A 25816-nucleotide genomic window follows, 5' to 3' on the forward strand; every position below is an offset into this window, starting at 1 on the left:
GAGAAAGAAGAATGTTAATTCAATCATATGTCATGAATCATTAATTTTGACAAGTTGCTATTTTTGTTTTTTATTTCCAAACCAGAAGAAAAAGATTTTTGAGCCCATTCTTGCAGATGAATCAACTGCTCAAGCTTAATTTTTTGTTGTCAAACAATCTGTTTTTGTTTTTTTGTTTTTTTGTTTCAAGCATTGAATGGCTCCCAAAGTCACAAATGGCTGCAGGAGAAAAAGGGGAAGAACAAAGGGAGCCCCAACTTTCCATTTTTGGACAGTTCCCATAGAACAATAACAAAAGGAGGGGGAAGAGGAAGAAGGGTTAAATAAGGAGGAAGGAAGTGAGGATTCCAATCTTCTTTTGGCCCCCTCAATAGTACTATCAAGCCCCCAAAGGTTCCTCTTCTCCATACGGTTTCGCTTCCTCTCGACCAATTTGAGGTAGACTTCGCCGCCAAAATCTCAATTTTCCCCTTCAATCATCTTCCTCTCGAGTTCCAAAGCCTCTCTTTTATCGGCTCCCTTTCGTCTCCTCTCACCTGGTTTAAGGTAGAACTCGTTGGTGGTCTCGCTTGCTCCTTTTTTCCTTTATGGTCGAATTGGCGGAAACCAGCCCTGGTTTCTAAGAAGATACGGGGGACCAGAGAGAGAGAGAGAGAGAAGGGTTCGGGAGCTCCCCTTGTTATGGGGGCGGACGCCGATGGAGGTGGCGGCAGCGGTTTCTCTGGCCCGGGGAAACCTAGCAACGGCACAGCGGCTGCCGCGGGGGTTGCAGGGCCGGCGCAGGGGCTGAAGCATAATCCCGGGCTGTCGGTGGATTGGTCGCCGGAAGAGCAGGCCATCTTGGAAGAAGAACTCGACAAGTTAGTATCTTGGTTCTTATTTTGAAGGTTTCTTTACTTTCGGAAATTAAGGAATAAAGACTAAAAAATTCAGCTTCAGATGCTAATTTCTCCCCTTGGAGTGGGATTTTGAACCGTTTAATTCAATCTTATGACTTGCGGTAGAGATTTTGATATTGTCTATTCTAAATTTCTTCCCTTGGAGTGGGATTTCTTTATCATTCAGCCAAGCATGGCCTTCGAGGCGAAGAAGGTGTTAAGATGCTAGAGATATTGGATTGATTAGGGTTTACCTTACCGGAGGCATATCAATTTGATTAGTAGTACAATGTTGGCTTTTTAAAGAAACTTTTAGTACAATGTTTAGGACCTCTGTGATAAAATAATCTCCGTTTGTGCACAGCTTCTTTCAACTTTTCCATATTCATCATAGTTTATCAGGAAAATCAACCATATGTTTGCTCTCTACAGAAGTGAATTCTAACACATATGTGATCCAACTTGCAATTTTCTGTTAAAAGCTTGTGGTTTGTTTTCATAATCTAGTCATTTACTGTCCAAACAAATATGCCTTAACTAGCACTCTCATTGGACTTCTTCATGTCGGTAGGTTTTGCATTCATTTCATTCACTTACGTAAACTGTTCTTAGATCTTGCATGGATTTGTAGACTCACATTCATGTTCTTGTGGCGTTCTTGTGTTTGGCACATTGCACTTGTTATCATATTGATCTTGTAAGAAGATGTAAACTGCAGAACTGGTTGCTTTTGTACTATATTGATGTGGCTTTGTCCATTTTAAGACTAAAATTAGGTTGTGGTTAGGTACTTAGGTGTGTCTGCAAGCTGAACATGAAAAACGTCTAGGCTTGGTTCAGTTGAGCAAAGATCATCTTAAGTTCTAGTTGAGCTGGGTCATATTTATGTAGGATCAAAAGTCTAATCTTTAAGGAGACTTATGATTTTTCTTAGTTTGCAGTAAATAAACCACCATTTACTTTTTCATATGATCATACAAAATGCAAGCCAATGAATGTGCAACTCAGCTGCAAGACTTGCATTTGGAATCATCAACATGTGCCAAACTATCAGGAAGTAAGGCGTTTTATCAGATTCATGTGTTACTCTAATTAGGCCATGCAGTTGACACAAAAACAATGACAATGAGCTAGAGGACCTATCTGCTTGATGTGAAGTGTTCTTGGTATTTTGTTCGGGAACATTGATTTTCAAAATTAGCATGGAGATTGATTCCTCTGTTACCTTGAAGAGCTCGAAATGTGAAGTGTGGCTCAAGGCGTTGCAGTTGCCATTTGTCTTGTAGCATTAATTACGTCATTATCACTATGATAAATTAGAAGAGCACTTGAGATATTGGAAGGATTATCTGGACTGTTGCCTTGCATGAGAGCACATTGGAAGATTTTGACTTCAGAAAGTCATGCCCAGCATCACATTCCACTGTACCTTTGAGTAAATTGCTTTATTGGAACCGTGTTGCCATTGGTTGATACTATGGAGTAAAATCAAACATACTAAAGCTACTCTCCTATCTCCTTGTTGGAAATATTTTGCTAATTTCTAGAATGGTTTACCCTTATCTCAATTCATATTAGATCTAAAGTTGTTTTTAAGTTTTGGCAGGCATAGGATCCAATTTTTTTATTGAAGTGGGAATTAGGGTTATGAATGTGCAACAAAATGATAGGAGAAGTTTATCTGAGGAATTTCGGGTTGTCAAGTGTAGAGTTTGGCTCCCTTTTTACATCTGCACACAACAACATTCTGTTTCTTCCTTTTTTATTCACCATAATCTATCAATTTTTTTTATAATTTATTTGAATCAGGTACACAAAAGCACACATTGACATCTTGTTACTCACCTCCAATAAAATTTGCATCATAAAACTAACTCTTTTCCTTAGTCCCATATGCTTGAGATTAGATGATAAAACGACTTCTTAATTCCGTAATTCACCTCTCCGTCTTTTTATTAACTTGTCTGCTAACTTTAAGAATAGGATTTGGGTGGGTCTAAGGCTTGTGGTTCTTGCCCTTGTACAGCCCAGGTTCCTGTCCCCACTAACCTCCACAAAGATGGAGATCTCCAAATTCCTACCACCATCACTTTCCTTCTCCAATCAGAATGGCATCTGCCTACTGACAGGTGCTGGCTTCAGCATTGAGAACCCGAAGCCCAAGGGACATCATTTAGAGTGCAACAAGGAGAGGCGGCTGCTTTTTCTTCCTTCTCTTCCAGAGTGCCGCAGGAATAAGTTGCTGCTGCTTCTTATTCTGTACAGTGCAGCAAGGTTGAGTGTTTCCTTCCTCATTTAGGATGCAGCAAGTTGCATTGAAGGAAGAAACTTTTTGTTTTTTAATCTTCTCCTTATTGGTTGTGAAGGTGCAGCAGGATACAGCAATGTTCTTCTTCACTCCTTTGCAGCGGAAGTGCAGAAGGGTGTAGAAGAGACATATAGATCTGATCAAAGCTATTAAAGAGTATTCCACTCAAGGACTTTTAGAATAGTGATATTTCTTTCTTTCCATCATCCATTAGTCCTCTCTGACTTGGATGCCTACTTAAGTCCTAGAAGACCTTAAATAATGTGAAGCAGATGGAAATAGAAGTTTAAGGAAAGACAGAACTTTTCTAATAGCGCCATATCACATGTAGAAATTTTGAAAATAAGCTTTATGTCTTCACATTACTAGCATGGTCAAAGCCATGGTCCTTAGAAATATAGTATTGATGATATCATGTGTTGTTTTTGTCCTGTATCAATTGTTACACTATAATAATCTGCAGTATGCTATTGCTAACAATTAACCTCAAGTTTGACTGTCACTTCAATTTATTTTGTTTCAAATTTTGCCCGTATGAAATTGAAAATCCAGTTGAAATAAACACATAATGAGACTGAAATCAGTTGAATCAAATCAGCCAATGCATGCTTATACATACAAGCCCACTAATGCTTTCCAGTACTAGAGTTTGTAAATTAAAGAAGATGATATCTGATATCTGCTTGTTGCACAAAATTTAAAGTTAATTCATTAAGTTTATTAAAAATCCTGTTGTTGTTTGAGTTGCAATATGGTCTATATATGTTCAAGGTGTATCCACTTATCGTTATTATATATTATTTATTTTCAGATTATCTTATCAGAATAAAGCAAGAAGCTCATGAATTTTTTATTGGATATGCTTACAGACATGCATCTGAATCAAGTATAATTCGTTATGCAAAAATTGCCATGTCGTTGCCGAATAAGACAGTCCGTGATGTGGCCCTGAGATGCAGATGGATGACTGTAAGTTAATTGTTGGTGGTTGATACTTGATGACTCATATCTGGGCATTCATTCCTTTTAACCAAGTTGTCCTCACACTGGATATGTTTACAGTGGCAGTTCATCCATCATGTCAATATGGTTTACGTTTCTTCATTTTTAATGATATGCCCTATTGGTGTTACATCAAAGGCACTGCTAAATTGTGAAGTTAAACATTTGCCTCTGAATCATCTAACTGACACTTTATAATTTGATTTATATTTCATTTGCTTGTAAAAATTCCTGGGTGAAATAAAGTAAGCAGATAAAATGGACATGCATGTAATGAATCTGGATTATCAGACATGATGTTGATGTTACATAGAGTAATTCGTCCATTAGTTATCAATTTATTCTGATTATGTGCTCAGTAGGAAACCAATTAGCAAGTTCAGGTAAGGATACTGCACATTTGATGGAAGACGATGTTATTGGAGAATGCACAAAAATCATGCTAAAATCTTTTGTATACTCATTTATTCTTTAGACTGCTTGTGATTGCTTTGAGTGACAAGAAACATGGTTTGAACATTCCAACAGTTTGATGCTTACTGGAAAACGTAGACATAATATATGCAACAAAGAGATAAAATACACAGAAGCTGAAGTAGAAGAAAAATAAACAAGTTTAAGATGGAAACACATGTATGAGAAGATATAGAGGAAGACTTGAGAAGATTTCAATAGAAACTATAAATAAATATTAAAGTAAGTACACTAAACATATGACATTTTACAGATCTGCATGGTGATAAAAGATCTATGTAGCCGACCCCAAATAGTTGAGGTTTACGTCTTTATTGTTGTTGAAAGATGGAAACAAATATATTTTTGACGTTAAAGGAAGTGGATTATACACTAGAATATTGATTTTTAGGAAATTAAGATATTGCCACTAGATAGTCTATGATAAGTCATTTAATTGCTTAAATATATGAGAAAAGCAAGATTAGTACAGATGTTACATAGAATTATTCCTATATCACTTACTTTAATATTTGAAAGCTTTGGAAAGGGAAACCTACAAATATGGTGTATGGCTATATAGGTATGTTTACCAGTTTCCACATGCTGGCCGGTGGGTCATAGATTGAGATTTTTTTGACCACATAAATGGACTAAGGATGTGTCTTAATTTTTTTCGAGAATCACCTTAATATAGGTCTTGCTTCATGGTTGCAAGATTGCTCTTCCATTTAATTAAGGTCTCAAATAATTCTATGTTTGAAGATGGCATATGATAAATAGGTTCATGGTAGGAATTTAGGAAATGTTTATGCTCATTACTTGAGGTGAAGTATGAAGGTCATCTGAAACCTGTGTATATATTTCAATTTTTTATTTATTGAATATCTGCGGATCTATGTTTCTATCTCATGTGTGTCATTTTGTACGTTGTGATGTTGTGTTTTCTTTTTTATATTAAGCTGCATAGTCTCCAAAAACTTTTAAACAGCAAATCTTATGATGAGTAAGATTAGCCCTAGGTTGTTTTCCTATGGTTTTCACTGTTCTTGAAAAAGTCCAGAACCAGTTTTGCAGTTTTGGAGGATTCAAGCTTTGGTTAAGTTAACAAATTCTTAATCATTGTTGGCTTCTAAAACTTGAGATGCATTATTTTTTCTATGAAAGCAAATCAAGATTCACAAAATGGAACACATATTTGCTTATTTGTTTATTAAATGCTCTACTTGTATAGAAATATTATTTTGAATAAAACTAAACAAGTTTTTTTTTGTGCCACAGAAAAAGGAGAGTGGCAAGAGAAGAAAAGAAGATCATAACTTGTCAAAGAAAAGCAAAGATAAAAAGGTGCATATTTGCTGATAATTCTGATTTTCCATTTCTTAATAACTGTATATTTGTGTTTTTACACTTTTGGTTGCATTCATTCCTACGGGACATACAAGTTCGAATACATATTGAATTTAGAAGCTAAATCTTACTACGCATTTCAACCCACCCGTGACTTTGTAACTTCTGCAATAATGTTTGTGTTTTTTGTTGGCAACCATGTGAGCATTTTAGTTATACTAATTACCATACTTGTTCACTCACATCTAACATCGACCTGTTTTACTTGTTCACTCACATCTAACATCACCATACTAATCACCTATATTTGTATTTTTACACTTTTGGTTGCATTCATTCCTACAGGACATACAAGTATGAATACATATTAATTTAGAAGCTAAATCTTACCACACATTTCAACCCACCCATGCCTTTGTAACTTCTGCAATAATGTTTGTGTTTTTTGTTGGCAACCAGGTGTGCATTTTAGTTATACTAAACAGTAAACACCATACTTGTTCACTTACATCTAACATCCACCTGTTTTACTTGCTTGTATACCAATAAATTGATCTAAGTACAATGGAAACAATTGCCTCTTTTTTTACCAAAATTTCAGCTATCAAATTATTTACTTAGAAAAGAAGAACACCGAGGATGAAGTGCCAACCTTCTCTGGCATAAGTTCTTGCTGCCCAATGGTTCCTTAATAATTCACTTGAAAAGATCAACTTTCTAAAACGGTAACACACTGACCTAGTTAAATAATGCCCATGAGTATTTTCTGATCTGTGTCAAGACAGAATTACTTGATCCATCACATGCAGAAGAATTTCAATTTTTTGTCACTGTGCATTAGTTGAATATCTGGATAAAATAAAAGATGATATTCTAATATATCCTTGGGTAAATTGAACAGCAATTACATGAAATATAAATATCGGCAATTTCTTTTTAGGACAAAGTTTCAGCTTTTTATATGTCTATGTTTGACAAATTTTATCTTTTTTTTATTAAAGTTGAAGAGATGCAATACATCTGTGAAGCAATTTGACAAGATGTCAATCTGTCTGAGAGTATTTGACAGGAATAAATAAGTTATCATGGTTCTTTACAACCTCTGGAAACCATATTAGCTAATTCATTCAATCAAATATTTACAAGAGCTTTCTTGTTCACAGGAGAGGGTCACAGATGCTTTAGCAAAACCATCGACCCATCTAGGATCACTTCCTAATGCTCCTTTATACCCACTGCCCATGCTTCCTATGGATGATGATGGCATTACATATAAAGGTTCAATTTCTTTCCTTTGCTATATGTTATTGGATTTGCATTAATTGCGATGCTACAGGCTTTTCTCTCAACTGCTAAACTCTTTTGTTAGCTTTCGTATTGCACTGAAACTAACATTTTTCTCTCTTCTGTGGCTAATTTACACTCGAACCTCGTGCTATGGTTCCAAATAATATTTTGTTGGGTTTCCTAGATATATTAACATGGCCTTTGTTCATATTGTGATCTCATACAGGCTAGGTGATAATGTTTGTTTCTTCTGTTATTGTAGTAATTGGTGGTCGAACTGGGCAGCTCCTTGAGAGTAACGCAGATGCCTTCACTAAAATTTCTGCTAATCTTGCTAGCTTAAAGGTACTTACAAGGAGCATATTCATATTTCTCTTGCATTTTATTGAAGCTTGCAGCACTTAACTCATGAATTAATTGATGTTAAAATTGAGTTGCAATTCATCACCTTTTCTAGTATAAATTATAAGCTTTTTCTGAATATATTGAGTTAACAGAATGGATTATTTTCTCGACACGTTCATGGATGTAAATCCAAATAGGTGCTATGAAATTACGATTTATCATTCAGATGACATGACAATGACAGATATTAAAATTGAGTTGTCTTATTCCCTTGCAGGTACAAGACAACATTAGTCTACTTTGCCAAACACGGGACAACATACTTACTATCTTGGCAGAGTAAGTTTAAGTGTTTTTATCTTATTTCTTCTTTTTTAATCATCCCCATTATGTGTGAGCTTATCTAAAAAGGGCAGTGCATGAGACTCCTGTCAATGCGGGGTTTGAGGAGAGTCAATGTACATAACCTTGTAAATATTTAAAGTGGCTCGTTTCGTGACTCGACGCCTAGTCTCCCAGATTGCTAAGGAACCATTGTTCCAAGGCTCGCCCTCTTGTGTGAGCTTATATATGATGCTAAATTGCTAATAGCTTCTTTCTCTGTGTATAATGTGGCTGTCATATATTGCAATTTTTTCTCTTTTTCTTACATGATACTATCATCATATATGCTGTCAATTATATATTCTCATTAATATCAAACATGATATGTGCTATTCTGAATCCAAAGGTAGTTCTAGCAGACTCACATAATTGTAATTCATTCATTTATTCCCTATTAAATTTGTCATCCTACATGTGGTACCTAAACCTACAGCTAGCTCTAAGTATCATAGTACAATTGTCTAATCATTCTTGATTTTCTAGATCAGAGCAAAACCTAGTTGCATCAGTTTGTCCTACATGCACCTTATCCTGGTGGCATAGGATAAAGATTAAGGGATGGTGCAAACATAACGAATCTGCAGTTTGGCACATTTGCTGCAGCAGACATGCAGTGTTTAATTGCATGCAAGAGATAAATAAATGAAAAATAGGGGTTGATGTAGAAACGAAAACAGCAATTTGTCTGTGAGGTCTGTGGTTAATGATAAATGAAGCCTAAAAGGTTTCTATTAAATGTTAGTACTGAGTGTTGGATGGTTTTTTCTTCTTCTTTTTCAACAGATCTAGCACACTTCTTCACATTTTTAAGATCTGCATTTGAGTCTTAAGAATTGATTGTTGGATAGGTTTCACAGATTAATGTTTGAAGATGAAAGAATTGGTTTGGTCAATTTTAGCAATTATTTTTCGGTGTGTTCTACTATTGTCAATTTTGGTTGAGTTTTTGACTACATAATAAGGCCCATTATATATAGTTGTTTACAATATAAGCCATTTGGACCATAATGAATGATATGAGAGCACCTCTATTGGCCTTCCAAGTTAACTAGCATCAAGGTGGGAGTCTTTTCATATGCACAAAGTTTGTGATCTTCCTCAGCTCTGCCTACATTGCAACCATAGAGGAACATTTTTTTTATCTTACATGTTTTGAGTGTGAAAGATTGTCATACATGATTGTCTTACATTGCAAGAGAGTTATTTGTTCATCTATAGCAGTCTGTTTATACTAACTAGTTTTTACGTATTTGCTGCCTCATTTGTTAACTGTTTTTTTAAAGTTACATTCATCATTATTATCTCCATTATACTCTAAAAAGAATTTTCTTTAAGAAAGTTTCTCCAGCTTTTCATATAATGACATCATCTGATGCATTCGTTATTTCTTTTTGGACTTTCCATAATTTCTTTTGCCATAAGTCTTTTAGTTTTCAGAAAGAACTTATCGACTACTTCATTCTTGTGTTTGAGCACAAGGAATACCATCCTATGCTTCATTCAAAAATTTTAAACCTCAGAAAACTTGTATTGCAGTTTGAACGATATGCCTGAAATAATGAAGCAGATGCCACCACTTCCCGTCAAGATGAACGAAGAATTAGCTGACTCCATTCTCCCCAGGACGACTGTGCCTATGCAGTCGTGAAATGTGGATCTTCTTTCAACCTGCATATCGATGTTGGAAGCCAGAAGATAAAAAGACACCACCCTTATCTGGTTTACGCTCAAAGTCTTTGTAGTAAAATATTAGAGTAGGTGCTTTGTTAGTGTTTCCCGGTGACCTGTTCTTTTGTTCTTTAAGCAAATGATCTTAATAAATGTTCTCTAAGTAAATCCTGTGCAGTATCTAGGATTATGTAAATGGTAGCTTACAGCTTTGTTGCATCTTTGTATAACCTTCTGTTGGTTGTCCAGTGGACATCCAATTGTAATAAATGTTCTATATTAACTCTCATGCAGTGTTAGATTCTAACCACACCAGTTGGGTGTTTGTGAGAGAAATTGTTCCTTGAGGATTTTATTGCATTTAGTGAAAATAAAACTTCATTAATATTCCATTGGATTCACATGAAGTTAATAAATGAAGCTTGACTGTTTTGGATGTCAGAAACAAACTTGTTGATGCCAATGAGGATTGCAAACATGTTAAGAGGGTAGATGGTATGTTATCTTAAATCATGCATCCACATCTAGATATCCAATGATATGCTACAATATCTACCCACTAACAAATAATTGATTTATAAATTGCATGTAATGTGATTATTTATGTTTTAAGAACTGAATTGATGGTCTTATATCTAAGAGTTTGATGTTATAACTTGCAACATATCCTTCAAATATTGAGTTCATTTTTTTCCAAAAATAGTTAATGTACACTCAAATGCTAATACCATATGTGGAAGCTATTATGTTGATGCTATCAGTGTCTATTATGTTGATTAGAATCTGATGGATTCGTCACGAATCTTGATGCTATCAGTGTCTATTGTGTTCATTAGTGCAGTTTGGGTAAGAGTTCGAAATACTCTTTTCTTTACCTGCCATGTTATGGGTGGAAAAGCGGGGCCCTCTGCGGGACATACTGCTTATTGTGTTCTCACACCTTTTCCTCTTCGACATGAACATCGCGTGCGCTTTGCACGTGCTCAGGACAACATCGATTGGGACGGTGACGCACCGCGAACGAAGTCGGCGGCGGCGGCGGAAGAGCGTGGGCATGGAGGGAGGAGGCACAGTCGTGGCTCCGCCGGGGACCACTGGTTCGCCGCCGTCTCCAGGTGTTCGCCCCGTCGACCTCTCCGACGACCACATGGAGGAGCTGCTCCGCTTCACCCTCTCCCTCGCCGCTTCGCCGACCGCGGACGACCCCCATCTCGCCCTCTCCGTCTCCCCCGACTACTGCTCCCGCCTCCTCCAGCCAGAACCCTCCCCTCTTAGTCCCCTTCCCCTCGGTACCTACGTTTCTTTCCCCCCCTTTCATCAGATCCATCACTTGATGTGATGTCACCTTTCATTAATCCCTATCCCTTTGTTGCAACATTTCTAAGATGGTAGCGAGAATACTTGTGGAGGAGCGCCGCCATATCCTTTGTACAAGCGCTTGGCACGAGCGATACGACGATGCATCCACTCTCGAAGTTTCTCGAGATCGGCGGGCAGCGTCGTGGCTTCGATTCCACTAGACGAGTCAGTGAAGATGAAAGAGAGTGATTGGGATGCGCTAATCTTGGATAAGGGATCAGAATTGCTATCTGTAAGCCATGCTATTGCAATGTCTTCATTTCGTTTCTGTTTGCTGTTATTGCTTGTATTGTCCTTCAATTGATTGTATCCTTTTGTCTTTTGACCTTTGTTTCTTTCAGATGTTTAATGCCGTGGATTTTGAACTCCATGTTCAAGAACCTTTCTTCTCACAATTGAGAGGTAGCTGTTTCCTTTTTGTCCCCCTCCCCCTTTACATACATGCATTTGATCAAAGTTGGATGTATTTGTTGTAAGCCTTTCTATTTATGGAAAAAGAGACATCATAATGCATAATATAAATCCCATGATCCTTAGAACTTGATGATCTCACAAAATATACTTTAATCGAAAACATGCCTTCGATTTATAAATATACTTTAATCGAAGAACCACATTCTATTTTTAGAATCATTAGTATATCTAATTCTGAATAGAGACATATCCCACCTACCCAATATGACAATTCAAGGAAGGATTATCTTCCTCATTGACTAACAGGATTTAAACAAATTTATTAAATTATTATTGAATATCACATGAGACTTAAATGTCGTATGGGCCACATTAAGTCTAACATTTGTAAGTGATTGTGATAATTGATAAGCCTGATCAAAATGCTACTTCTTTAAGCAGATTTTCTATACTTGCATGCAATCTTAACACATTTGTTCTTTGATGTTTGTTTTTCTCTTGGGTTATTGACATGATAATCAAATTATTGAGCATAAGGTGTTTTACTGGTAAGCTATGGGATTATTTCCTTACCAATTGACACTGGGGTTTTTGCAATGGATTCTTGTCTATACCAGTTATGATATGGCAGAACCAATGTGGTTTTTGCAATGTCCTTTTTTCTATACTGATTACTTACTATCTGGAAGAGTATCAGCTTCATTATGCCAACCTTCTGGAATATAACATGGAATAGATTCAGTCAATCACAAATCATTTTCCGTCCATAAATTTTTACACGAAATGCTATTGAAAGTTTAATTAATTGTTTAACATTCCTCACCAAGTTATATATCTTTGATGTCAAAATGAAACATGCTTTAAAGTTTAAACTGTAATCATCAAAAACAGAGATGTGAAGATAAAAAAGTATCAATAATTTTAGAGCTGAATTGGACAGTAAAAAAGATTTTTGGTGAAAGCAGGGTTTGCCTTTTTGGGTATCAAACCTGTTTTGGCAAACTATTGGAATGGTACATACTGGTCTGTACTAGTGTACAGACACATGGTATGCTAGTGCATACTGGTGGCTCGACGCCAAAGGAAAAGAAAGAGAAGTTGAGGGAGCGGTAGATGAACAGAGGAGGAAGGAAGAGGGAAGAAGTGGTGGAAGAAGAAGAAAGAAGAGTAGGAAAAGAGCAACGGTAGTGTACCTGGGAAGCAGCGACAGTGAGGTGGCACCATCTTACGCAATGGTGAAGCGACAACAACAGCAGTGGGGAAGCGGCGACGGTGAGGCGACATCATCTTATGCAATGGCAAAGCAGCAATGGTAGCAGAGGAAAAACAATGACAGCGAGGCGGTGGCACCTTACACAACGGCGAAGTAGCAGCGGCAGTAGAGGCAAAGCGGTGATGGCAAGGTGGCAGTACCTTACACAAGAAGAGGGCTCGCATTCGTGAGCCCTAATATCTTTTTTTTTTCTTTTTTATGCTGATTTGGATATGGACCCCATCATTTCATTGAATATTTTATTAATTTAATTTGACCATTCAGTATAGGGTGGTCTGCATATTGATCTACTGTCGGACCGATATGTACCGCTCGTATCGGTTGGTATACCGTGGCATGGCAAACCTTGGATGAAAGTACTATATGGTTTTTGAATTCTAGGCAAACATTTCAGAACTGGTTAACAGATAACGAAGATTTGAGTTCCCATTGGTCATGTGCCTAAGCTCCTTATATTTTTTTGGACGAGATGGAAATGGCAATCTGTTGTTAACTTAATTCTAACATAAAGGTAACACCAGTTTATACTCTTTTATGAACAAACTTCTCATCTTTGTAAAAGTGTCTCAAATTTTTTGATCTGGGAGATATGTTTAGAAACTTCCATGGTTTCTGTAGTTTATTCATTAATTTTTTATGCACTGTGAAATTTAATTCCAATATGGTTTTTGTTGTGGCTTCACTAATCCAACCGTGCCATGATTACATTCAAATAATGGTAAGACTGGTAGTCTTTTGTTTGCGCATTGTGCTGAGTTGGAAAACAATATATATATGAAAACTTAGTGGTGCAGAGATGACTTGTTGAGATAAATCTCTGAGATTATTAAAAAACATAGAATAAGAAATATTTGCATTTTTGAACAATTTGGAATAGTTCCTACCAAGGTTCGCCGTACTGTACCGTATCGGCATTTCGACCCGGGCTCGGTATGGTACGGTACCGGTATACCAGGCAGTACATCAGGGCGTACCGAGCGGTACACCCTGGTATACCAAATAATTGTATATTTTTATACTGTAGCAGTGCTACAGTATAATACTGTAGCACTGTAGTGGTACCGGGCGGTCCGCATACCGGTAATCTGTCAGACCGGTATGCACCGCCTGGTACGGGTGGTACGCTTCGGTATGACAGACCTTGGTTCCTACTGAGAGGTCTGAAGGAGACCAATAAAATGCACCAAATGAATGTGGTGAATCAATTAGGGTTAGTGGGGTGATAAGAGGTAAAAGAATTTTATTAGAAACATCAGAAAGAGATGTGTTGACACTGAGTTTGACTAGTAAAATTAGCATTAACAGAACTCAGTGGCGGAAAAAGATCCATGTAGCATACCACAACTAATTCGGGCCTTCTGATTTGTTATTGCTGTTGTTGTGATAACTAATTGGGGCCTTCTGACTTGCACATATTTACATCCTGAATTGCTGAAATATCCTATTAGGTTATTGTGTTAGCAACATTTTTTTTTTCTTTTTCACTGTGCTGTTCTTGTCCACCTACTACATTTTAGATTTACATATTTTTTATGTTCTGCATTACCAAATTTTCTGTTAGGTTATTGTATGAGCAACTTCCATTTTGCTTTTCGTTGCAGGGAGTTATTATGCTAGTTTGTTTACTTTCTTCCAACTAAAATTAATTCATCTAACCATGTAGACTAACCAGAATAAATCTGCAGCTTGCTTGAAAACAGTTGAAGGCAGATGTGCTGTTGGTAATTACAATCGGTAAGATTATAAAATGCATTCAACTTTGAATTGATTTACCGAATCTTGATAGTTTTAGCTATGACCTGAATGTCTACTGGTCCTCCTCTTTTTTTCATCATATATTTTATCCATAAGATCCTGTACATTCATTTATAGTTATAAACATTTTATTAAGATATGGGAGGGGCAATTTTAGGTTCAGAGCATTGGTAAGCAGAGGTGAAACTTAAGTTTAAAAAAGCTTGGTGGTCACTTTTGTACAAGAAAGGGGATGGACATTGTGTAGAATAAATATCAGAGAATATCATTATTAAGTGTTAGTTTTATCTAAAAGTAAAGATTAGTGTAAATCAATGTGGTGATGGTTGTTGTTAGTTTTGGATTTTACTTCTTGATTGATATATAATTTTTTTATGTAGTTATATTTTATTGCAAAATGGGACCAAATTTCTCTATTATATACTTACTGCATCTTTAGTTCTGTTGACATATATCCAACAAATATGTAGCAAGAAATAGGAGCGTTAATGAGCTGAACGAGCTCAGTTAACAGTTAACTCAGTCTCTAATCTGTAAGTCGAATGCTTAGGTTTAGCCCAAGGAGCTGACTAGAAGCTTTAAGCAAAAATTTGGTTTGGTTTGTAACACCCATTGAGGCAAACTATGGTTGTTTTTTTTTCATTAAAAATAATCATTATTAATTGAACTTCAGGGCATTTAAAATAAATCATTAATTATGTTAACTATGGCAATATCAAGTGTAAAATTAATGCTGAAATATTTTAATAAGAGAAATGAATCAAGTTTAGAAAGAAACTAAACTAAGACCTTCGTATCAGGGTATTCGCCACTTCGAGAAGGAGAACAAGTCCCCAAGACAGAAGTATTAGGATTAAATAACTACATTACTTCTATTAAGTAATAACAAAGATAACAAAAGTCTCCAGTATGACTTAAAGTCTTTCAAGTACCTATACTTGTTGGAGCTATGAGTTATAAGGTAATCATTCACTGGACAAAAGCATATAGAGGATTTTCAAACTCTCAAAATATGATTCATAATAGGTAAATAACTTGCCTAACTTACATTTTAGCCATATTAGGCTCTCAAACATGAAAGTAAGGATTAATTTCGGTTCAATACTGGCTCCGGTTGTTTACTAAACCTGTATGTCTACCAATATATTCGACAATATACTGATCCATACCATCTGATATCATCCAAAAAATAATGAAAATATAATACCGACTAGTACTGAACTATATGGCCCGATATCACTCCTTGGTCAGTAAATACCAGTCAGTATGCATCATACCATCAGATATTTGAATCCGTGCACAAAACAAACCTAAAAATGAAGGTTTCTAAAAATTAAAGCCAAGATTTATTCAATAATCATAGAAAAGAAAAATATTAGTTTAACTTTTTCTAACTAAGAAATTAACTAGAAATTTATCTAAAATTAGCCCTTTGCTGTTTTCCTTGAAATAGAATATGACCCTCTTAGGGTGTTCTGCAATTCGAGTTGGAGAATAAGCCTCCCGAAAGAGTAGGGAGAAGAAAGGAGATTATTTTGCAGCTCTACTACAATAAGAACAAAGATAAAATTTTGAGCTGACCAAATTTCAGTTTCTGTTAGAGAAAAAATGTAGAAGTTCCAATGCTTCTTTAGTCAAATCTACTTTGATCGCATATTAGGAGTAGCCTTATTGGTTCAATGTATTCCTTGAGTGGATTTCTCCATACTCGTGCAGATCATTTTGCATAACAGCCAGAGTGGTTGGAATTTAATATGTTGCATTTTATCTTAGTGACTTCTCACTATAAATCTTTTTAATAAACTTGCATGTGACATAATTAGCCTCATCCTAATATTATAAGAAGCCATAAAGTCTTTTCTATTCTCATAACTGAGATAGATACCCCACTATCTCATCAAATCTTCCAAAATTATTCTCTTTCTTATACTTGGATCATTCCGGTGTGTTTTGACCAGAATGGTACCGGGTTCTTTGATTCTCTTCAACAAATGCCTCTTGCTTGAAGTTCAGGTAATATTGTTAATTCTGTTTCACATAACTATCAGATACTTGTTCTACTGTGTGACTTGTACTTATTTTATGAAGTGCACTTTGCTGATCATTGTTGAGACTTACGAAAAACTTTAGTCTGGGTGGTGCTTTAATTAAAGATTGTTCCCCTTTGGTAACCCTAGTTGTTATTTTATGCAGAAAAACCAATTTCCTGATGCTTAGTGCATGGCATGAGTAGCATTAATTCTGGTCCATCAGTTAGTTTGTTAACTATTCTGGGATGTCGTTTGAACTGATAATTCTGCAACTACACAAGAACAATGTTGCTTTTTTATTTTTTTTCTATTTGATTCTATTTTTATTCAGTTGCTACATTATCCTTGATACTCTACTAAGTGAACTTCTTTCTACATATCAAGTCTTGGGTTTAACATATCTGCATACAATTCTTAGTGCTGTATAATGGTGCATTATATAAGCAGATAAACATGGTTGCCATTTTGAAAGTCTATTAATAACTCTACTTCGGAAATGTAAAGGATAAAAAGAGAATATTTATTACTTTTATTTTGATTTAAAGACTCATGGGGTCATTTTGCAGCATGTTAATCGCTATAGTTCGTTCTCTGAGATGCTGCAAGCAGAGACACTTGCTAAAGTCCTTCCTGGAGTTGCAACAATTGATGATGGTAATAATTTCATCTTTTCTAATAGTTTAAATTGAGTGATGGTCTCTTTTGATGTGATCATGTATGAAGGTGTGCTCAATATCACCAATGCACCTCATAGTCGATCTTTTCTTCTTGGTAAAGCCAGGCTGAGATTTCATTGTTATAGGGTCCTTAAGTTGCTGGTATCTTCTAGATACCTAAAGCTATATGTGATTTCAAATCACGGCCATATTTTCAATCTACATGAACTGATGAACCAAGGATTCACTTTTATTGCCAAAGTTTTTATTTGTAATTACTATTACTTATATGATTATATAACAAATTTAAGTTGTGGACACCTGGGGAGTGAAAATCTTATACCAGGTTACAGCATCTGCTTTGGAAACTCTTCTTAATCTTGCTCATGGAACTGCTTTTCTAGACTTTTCCATTAAAACCCTTTTAATGGTTAGGCTTTTGGAATCAGCTTGTTTACTCTTCAAGTAAATATGATGTACACAAGCTTGAGTAGGTTGTTGCAGAGATTCTATAAATACAGCACTGAATGTTAACTTTTAAACTATTTTCATTTTTAACACTAGATGAATATAACAATTTTACCTAAAAATGGACTGTCTTGTTTTCAGGAGTTCAAATATATCGCAAGTTTTATACAGAAGAGAAGGAAATGTCTAATGGTGTCTTGGCTATCTCTGTTTCAAAACCAACTACCCAACCATATGATTCCTTAGCCAAGTTTCTTTCTGTGAGTGATGATTTTCAATTCCAATTTGATTTATTAATCAAATATAATTTTATTGTAATTGGTTCTGATAGTAGGGATAGAAACTAGAAAACCAACATGCACCTATACTTTGCTATATTTAGTTTTGTCAGAGTAGGGCATTTTGATGGAATTATGATAGTACTTTATTGTAGTAAAGCTGATCCAGAGCTGAATCTATATATTTGTGAAAGGTGTTTGTTTTAATTAACATGATGCCCCAGATATATAGAAAAGATAACAATGGCTTATAATGTAGGAAGAATGATGAAATCATCATTTTAATTCTAATGTTACTAAAAAAAGTTTGATGTTCAATAGAAATGACATAATACAACAATCTAGAATCATATATTTATCTTGTCCATCATTAAAAAACTTACATTTGAGAAAAACAAAGTCCTTATTATCCCAAATGTTTTGAAAATATCTAAATTTTTAGTTAATTATTGATTGGTTTGGTAATTCATGGTAGTAACTGTCTTTTTTGATTGGTTCATGGTAGTAACTGTCACATCTGAGAAGACACATTTGACAAATAGCTGATGAATTTTGATTCCAACGCACACTCATTATGAGTACAATGAACATTTTTCATGTATCCATGTTTCATAAAGTTACAAGAATAATCATGAATGTTTTTATATTAGAGCCTTCTTTATGAGCCTTGAGTCACTCAATTTGACCTCATGTAGCATTTTCATATCTAAGTCAGGGACTGAGTTATGATGGCATTGCTGGCCTTCTTGGTATGGCACACACTGTGGGTACAGTTCCAGATGCATTACCTCCTCCACGATCATTGTTGATATCATCATCTATGCGACCTACTAGGCCAACTGTGAGTTATTTGTCACTTTCCCTAGTAGAGGAAATCATTTTCTAATTTATTCCTTCAGCTGCATTGTTATTAATGTTGTTAGCAATCGATTCTTCACATTTCTGGCCTTGAAATGTCTTGCAAAATTTCCATTCCTGTGAAAATCCTGCCTGAAGTTTTAGTCACAACCATTGGATGATGGTCTTTAGAACTTGAAGACAGAGTCTGTTTATTAAAGTAGATAATGAGTCAGATATTTCGTGTTGGTGACTGCTCTGCAACTAGATATTATCATGTATTGCTCTTCTCCGATCCTCATAAACGCTTCCATTTCCACAATAAGATGCACCTGTAGAAGCATAGTCATTTGACTATCTTGACATCTTATTTTGCTGGAGGTCGAAGGTTGTTCATTAACTGATGCTGCAAGGGCATTGTCTAAGCATGTTAACAGGAGCAGCAGTGGGTGGTGGGGTGTTCTCTCTGGAAGTGGTATGTATGTCCTCCTTGGTGCTCCATTTTGGCCCATAAAATTTTTCTTATCAATTTCCATGACTATTTGCTGATTCCTTTCTTCTTCAGAATCTAATAAGAACAGGCTGGCTCTGGAAGCGGTCAACCTTTTGTTGAACAATTGCTGTTGGATGAATGTTCACTTAATTCAACCACATGGGCCTGTCTTCGAGATTAGAGTTCCTGAAGGCTTTGGTGCCCGCTGGTCTAAAGATGGTTTAAAGGTAGTTCACTTTAGTTGTGTTCAATATCATTATTCATGTCTTCAATATCATTTTTCATGTTTGTTACATGAGTTGTGTTCTTATACCAAATAACTAATGTGACATATTGCAATACACAGAGAAACAATTTGAGGAGAGAGAGTTCAAGAACTTGAATAGAATAATTTTAAATAAAATTAAGAAAAGAGACTTAATGTTAGACTTCACCTTTTATCATGATATTGAAGTTAAATTGTTCTTAGATTCTTCTTTGGTAGATTATTCCAGTTATGCTCTTTTCATTGAACTATAGCAACAAACATATCTTAATTAATGAAATTTCACTATGTTCATTGAATAGACTGGTAATCACTGCTGTATGAGGCACATGTGAAGCATATGATATATAAAGGACCAGATTCTGGCCTCCTCTTTTTCAGTAATACTAAGAGGACGTGTAATATACACACATATTTTATGTGTGTGTATCAAATTTGCTCAGTTTGGTCTCTATATCATGTTAATCTTGTAGGAATCTCCAAAATGATTGATTCTAACCAGTTGCCATTTCTTTTTTCTCGGTTGTTTCAGTTCATTGGATTCTTGGAACCTTACACTGAAGAAGGCTTCTCGAAAGGGTGGAAGCATTAGACCTGTTCTATTTGTAAATGCTTTTATCAATCATTAGTGGTAGGTTTTAACATTCCATTAAGCAACCCTATGTCATTAAGATTTATGTGTAGGATTTATTGTGTGATACGATTAACTATTTTGACATGTCACGACGGATAAACTACTTTGTTTTCTTTCTCGTTTTTGAATAAAAAATATTACCTTTTTTTTAATATCTAAAGCTTAAAACTGCATGCATAATGTATTCAGAGTATGTTCCAGTAATGAGGCCAGATCAAGATTTATCGAATGATACTTCTGTTAACAGCAGATGTAAAGAAGCTTGAGAAGATCTCTGAGGTTCTCAACTTGCCTATTAATGTTCTCTCTTCTGTTTGAAATTTTCTTCTTCTTCTCTAGGACATTGCCTTGGATTATGTCATCCTCAAGTTGACAACATCAAGATTAGAGAGGTTCACGGCATCGGCAGGTGAAAGATGTCAACAAGGTCTTGTGAGAACCAGTCTTGTATCCCTTTGTTGCACCTCATGGAAGTCATAGATCTTAAAACTTGCTGACGATTGCATTCACCATTGCTATTGATCGCAGATATTTCTTGGAGGAAGAAGACATGCAATTCCATGAGTGTCAAGTTTGAGGTGTTGAAAGTTGCTGGTCTCTCAGGCAAGTCATCTTACTGGTAGCAGTTCATTTTCATCCATCATTTTTTGTTACCAACAATGGTGGTATTGGGTAACAAGCACCTCTTCCATGTCATTGCCGTGCTTGATCCGGCTTCTGAGAGTTTACATGATGCAACACCAGTTTAACTTCTCTCTGACAGATCAATGATTCGAGAGCTGCAAAGAAGAAGACTTCAGGTTAGATATGGGTTCAGAATTGGGGTGGTGAAAATTCTTATAAAATAAATAATAATAATAAAGTTTTAAGTTTATGAATATTTTAAATAAAACATTCTTTTAAATTCGACTTAACTGTCTAATTTCTCCCTTGAAAACATCTTCGTTGCCCTTCTAATGTAGATGACACATCTGTATCTGTATCTGTATCACCAATTTCCAAAGAATATATTGTAGCCTTTGTATGTATGTGTATGCTATTGCTTCAGCTTCACTAAGTCATGCATGCAAGTCAAGTTGAATTATTTTAACATCCTATTGATTCGTGCAGTGACATGTGTCGATTTTTGCTCCCTCTCCCACATACATCCAATGTGCACGGAGCTGATACACTAAGCAACATGGCCAAAGGACATTCCAGGAAGCAAAAGTTTATTGTCCTCCATATATCCAATCCATCAGCATTTCCTGTAATGCGCCTTGTTCGTCATGTTCCACAGTTGGTGGCGGCTGCTTCCATCCATGGTTCCCTTCTTCCTCCCAGTGCTACCATTTATGATCTTGGTCTCTCCTCCTACTGTGAGTGCTCAGCCAAAACAGACCAACATCAGTTTGGGGTCCTCCGTCGCCGCCTCCGATGGTGCTTCCTGGCCATCCCCCTCCGGCCGCTTTGCTTTCGGGTTTTACCCCAAAGCACAAGGGTTGGCCGTCGGAGTCTGGCTCACCACCACACCTAACAGGACCGTGGTGTGGACAGCTAACCGGGACGATCCCCCCATCACCGACGGCTACCTCAGATTGACCTTCGATGGTCGGCTTCTCTGGAGTGCTCCCGGTGGGGTGGAGAAGGCCGTGTCACAAGGTTCCGAGCCGGCCGCCCTGGCGGCCATGATCGACACTGGGAACTTCGTCCTGTACAATTCCAATGGAGCGATCATTTGGTCTACTTTTGGTTCTCCCACAGACACGCTTCTACCTGGGCAGAGCCTGTTCCCGGGTTTTCAGCTCTTCTCCAGCTTATCTGAAGCTGACAGGTCCACCGGGAAGTACCGGCTGCACAACCAAAACGATGCCAATCTCGTGTTGTACCCTGTCGACACATCCGACACCGCCGACGATGCCTACTGGGACACAGGCACCTTCCAGATTGGCTTCCTGCTCACGCTCAATCTTGACAGCACTGGTTTACTGTATTTATCTGGCGACCCCGGTAGCTATTCCAAGAACATCAGCCTGCCCAAGGCTTCTTCTGGTTCTCAGAGTGGAACTCAGGTCTACTACCGGGCGATCATCGACGTAGATGGAATTCTCCGGCTTTACTCTCACGGCTTCTCCAACAATGGCAGCTCGACGACTAGAGTCGAATGGGCAGCACTGCAGGATCGGTGTTTTGTGAGAGGTTTCTGCCCACTCAACAGCTTCTGCAGCCGGAACACCGATGAAGAGCCTGTTTGCCTCTGTCCCCCCGGTTTCGACTTCGTCGATCCAACCCAAATCGCACTCGGTTGCGCGCGGAATTCATCAGGAGGAGATTGCAGCACGAAAAGCTCCGATGTTGGGGACGAAGGCTTGACCATGGTAACAGTGAAGAACACGACGTGGGTCAACAAGGCTTACTCCATTCTGCCGCCCACGACGAGCATGGATGCGTGCAGGGCAGCATGCTTGAACGACTGCTTCTGCGAGGCGGCGTTGTTCATAGAGGATAAATGCTATAAACAGATGCTTCCTTTGAGATATGGGAGGACCGGCAGCAACGATACGCTGCTCCTCAAGGTCGCAGCTGCAAGGAAGCAAGCAGAGGTTCACGAAAGGGAGAGTAAACTGCGTGTTGACGTCTTGGTCGTGGGTGTAGTTCTTGCTGGCCTCTCAGTCATCGTCTTCGCCGTATCTGGATATTTCTTCCTTGAACGTAAAAGGGCTGCAAGATACATGAGGACGCCAGAGTCTGATAACTCTGGTTCTGATGATTACAGCACGCTGAAATCGTATTCTTACGGAGAGCTGGAGAGAGCCACAGAGAACTTCAGGGAAGAGCTGGGCAGGGGAGCCTTTGGAACGGTGTTCAAGGGAACGGTTTCCGATGGAGCAAGGGTGATTGCTGTGAAGAGACTGGAGAAGATGGTCGAGGAAGGAGAGAGGGAGTTCCAGAGAGAGGTGAGAGCCATTGGCAGAACACATCACAAGAACCTGGTGCGATTGCTCGGCTTCTGCAACCAAGGCTCGAGTCGACTGCTGGTGTACGAGTACATGAGCAACGGCTCGCTTGCGGATCTCCTCTTCAAGGCTGAAACCTGGCCGACATGGCGAGAAAGATGCAGGATCGCGTTGGACGTGGCCAGGGGATTGTACTATCTGCACGAGGAGCTGGAGAACCACATCATCCACTGCGACATCAAGCCTCAGAACATCCTCATGGACGCCACCGGGGCCGCAAAGATCGCCGACTTCGGGCTGGCCAAGCTGCTGATGCCCGACCAAACAAGAACCTACACGGGCATCAGAGGAACCAGGGGGTACCTCGCGCCGGAATGGCACAAGAACGCGCCGATAACAGTGAAGGCCGACGTGTACAGCTACGGAGTTGTGCTCTTGGAGATCATATGCTGCAGGAGGAACATGGAACTGGAGGAGGCCGGCCATGGCGAAACCCTTCTTGAACTTGCGTATGAATGCTTGGTGGATGATGAGTTCGGAAGGTTGAAGAAGGACGAAGCCATGGATGAGGCGGAGCTGGAGAGGATGGTCAGAGCTGGGCTTTGGTGCGTTCAGGAACAGCCCGTCTTCCGGCCTTCGATGAAGAACGTGATCATGATGATCGAAGGGCATATGAAAGCGCCTCTTCCTCCACCGCCGGCCTCCTTTTCATCTTAATAGCGTGCCGGGATACACTGTACGTTACAACTCAATACACGAGTCAAATTGGAAATATAAACACGATAATTAGCAGTGTAATTATACTTGTCATTAGCCACGTTGCGGAGAACTCGACGAGTATGTAGCTGGCCTCAACAACCGTTACATCGCGTCGTAACGGTTTCTTGTTTCCGATATAGCGTTATGATGGGTCTATAAAACCCCTGTGAGCGCCCACGTTTGTTGATTCCCGTCGGAAACCTCCGTCGTAGGGTTCGTCGAGTTCATCCCCAAATCGAGTCTCTCTCTCTCTCTCTCTCTCTCTCTCTGTGTGTCGTCTGTTGCAGCTTTCTGCTCTCCTTTCACCCGCGAATTTGGAGTCAAAACCAGTCGAACTGAACCATTGTTGTCTCCGTTGCAAATTGTGTCCAGGTATTGTGCCCTTTACTGCCTCGTGTTGCTGCGATCCTTGCTTCCTTCTTACGGTTTGTGATTTGTTATTGTTGCTGCTGATTTATGTTGATATTTTGCTTGCTTTTGGTAATACTTATTGACCAACAATGGTTTCAGGGTATGACACGTTTCCTCCGCGGAGATAACAGTGTCATCTGATGTTACATTGTAGTGAACTCACATAAGACTGGTAATTTGCTAGTCATTTTGAATCATCCTACCTGATTTGATTTTACCTTATCACAAAAATGCCCAGAACAGATGAATTATAGTGAACCATTTTCTGGAATTCAATTTGTTTGCCTATATTACTTCACTATGTGCTTTAAAATTGTGGTAATTGTTATATATATATATATATATATATATATATGTTTTAGCAATGAATATTTCCTTATTATGATTGGGTAGAGCTTACAGTAGTGAGGGACATGATCCTCATATAATAGAGTTGACATTTAGTAGTGATTTCACAAAGACTAATTACATGATGTTTAGTAGAGTAATTTCACAATGTTTCTTCGATAGTAGGATCCATCGAAGTCAGAGGCATGATGCATAAGGATGGATTGTTAAATTCAAGCTAATTGGTGGGAGAGACTAAGGATGTAATTGAATTAGATTTGACTTAGCTAGCTAGGAGAGTCATAATTGAGAGGGATATTCATGTAAAACCTACCTAAGCCGACCCTATTAAAGAGGTGAAGAGGCCGACTAAGGTTAAGAGATTGTTTCTTAGAGATAAATTAGGAGTTGTAAAGAAATAGGAGTCTTGATTAGAAGTCTATTAGGAGTTGGTTAGAAAAAGGAGTCTTGAGTAAGAGTCTTAAGTAGGAGTCATATTAGGAGTTAGGGTTTAGAAACCCTATAAATAGTCATGTATTCCTCCTCTTTTCATAAGCAATAGATGAATCTTTTCTGCAGCCTTTGAGTAGCAACTTGGAGGGAGGAACCCCTATAGAGTTCCAAGGAGGCCGATCCCCTAAAGAGATCAACCCCAAGTTTAGAATCTATAAGGGTTCTAACACATGGTATCAGAGCAGCGTTCTTGGCGTCTCGCTGCCCTTCCATAGCCATCCATCAACCCTCCATAACCGCCCAAAGCAATTCCCACAATTGCTTAAGAGATCGTTGTCAAATTCCATCGTCATCTCCACCACCACGGATCATCCTTTGATCTCCCCGTGAATTGCAACAGGTTCTGGTTTTCTACCTTACTGCTGCTGCAATTTAGTTATCCTTATTTGAAAATCCCAAAAAAATTATTCCTATATTGCTGCATATACTTTTCGTCATAAAGTTTTCATCTCTACGATGAAAGATACATTGCAGAATTCCAACCGTATAGCACCGTCTGTTTGATCTTGCTACTGTGTTTTTTCTATCCAAATCTCTACGAAATTTTTATGACATCTTTGACATTTCCTAATAGCAGACTCCCTTTGGTTTCAAAAAAAAATTCTCAATATAAACTAATGATCTTTTACGTCTAATCTGCTATACTTAAAAATCTGTGCTGCAGAAAATTTCAATCGCATATTGTTGCCTTAACCCATCTATTTGCAATCTTTTTTGAATGAAATTTCTTATA

General features: G+C 37.8%; 3 protein-coding genes across 6 annotated transcripts; all 3 read left to right on the forward strand.

Moving 5' to 3' along the window:
* Positions 1-263: 263 nt before the first annotated feature.
* Positions 264-9962, forward strand: LOC103979385 (uncharacterized). 3 transcript variants are annotated; one of them, XM_065143086.1, is made up of 8 exons: positions 264-438; positions 547-860; positions 4056-4155; positions 5923-5988; positions 7155-7269; positions 7541-7623; positions 7901-7962; positions 9544-9962. In XM_065143086.1, the coding sequence occupies exons 2-8, from the start codon at positions 682-684 to the stop codon at positions 9653-9655; spliced, it is 717 nt and encodes a 238-aa protein (XP_064999158.1). In that variant the 5' UTR covers positions 264-438; positions 547-681; the 3' UTR covers positions 9656-9962. The 3 variants fall into 3 exon arrangements, with proteins under 3 accessions (XP_064999158.1, XP_009393791.3, XP_064999156.1); XM_065143084.1 differs by lacking the exon at positions 264-438 and adding an exon at positions 2905-3152 and having other exon boundaries at positions 720-860; XM_009395516.3 differs by having other exon boundaries at positions 264-860.
* Positions 9963-10372: 410 nt separating this feature from the next.
* On the forward strand, positions 10373-20287 carry LOC103979382 (uncharacterized). Its single transcript, XM_009395511.3, has 11 exons — positions 10373-10964; positions 11061-11266; positions 11376-11436; positions 14407-14455; positions 16435-16489; positions 17073-17160; positions 17772-17890; positions 18624-18749; positions 19127-19220; positions 19311-19465; positions 20036-20287. The coding sequence occupies exons 1-11, from the start codon at positions 10556-10558 to the stop codon at positions 20093-20095; spliced, it is 1422 nt and encodes a 473-aa protein (XP_009393786.2). The 5' UTR covers positions 10373-10555; the 3' UTR covers positions 20096-20287.
* LOC135633533 (G-type lectin S-receptor-like serine/threonine-protein kinase LECRK2) lies at positions 20119-23890 on the forward strand. Of its 2 annotated transcripts, XM_065143083.1 has the most exons (5): positions 20119-20134; positions 20477-20569; positions 20666-20740; positions 20901-20937; positions 21248-23890. In XM_065143083.1, the coding sequence occupies exon 5, from the start codon at positions 21406-21408 to the stop codon at positions 23788-23790; it is 2385 nt and encodes a 794-aa protein (XP_064999155.1). In that variant the 5' UTR covers positions 20119-20134; positions 20477-20569; positions 20666-20740; positions 20901-20937; positions 21248-21405; the 3' UTR covers positions 23791-23890. The 2 variants fall into 2 exon arrangements, with proteins under 2 accessions (XP_064999155.1, XP_064999154.1); XM_065143082.1 differs by lacking the exon at positions 20119-20134 and having other exon boundaries at positions 20475-20564.
* Positions 23891-25816: the final 1926 nt, after the last annotated feature.

Source organism: Musa acuminata, chromosome BXJ3-3, assembly GCF_036884655.1.
Source record: "Musa acuminata AAA Group cultivar baxijiao chromosome BXJ3-3, Cavendish_Baxijiao_AAA, whole genome shotgun sequence".
Lineage (NCBI taxonomy): Eukaryota > Viridiplantae > Streptophyta > Magnoliopsida > Zingiberales > Musaceae > Musa > Musa acuminata.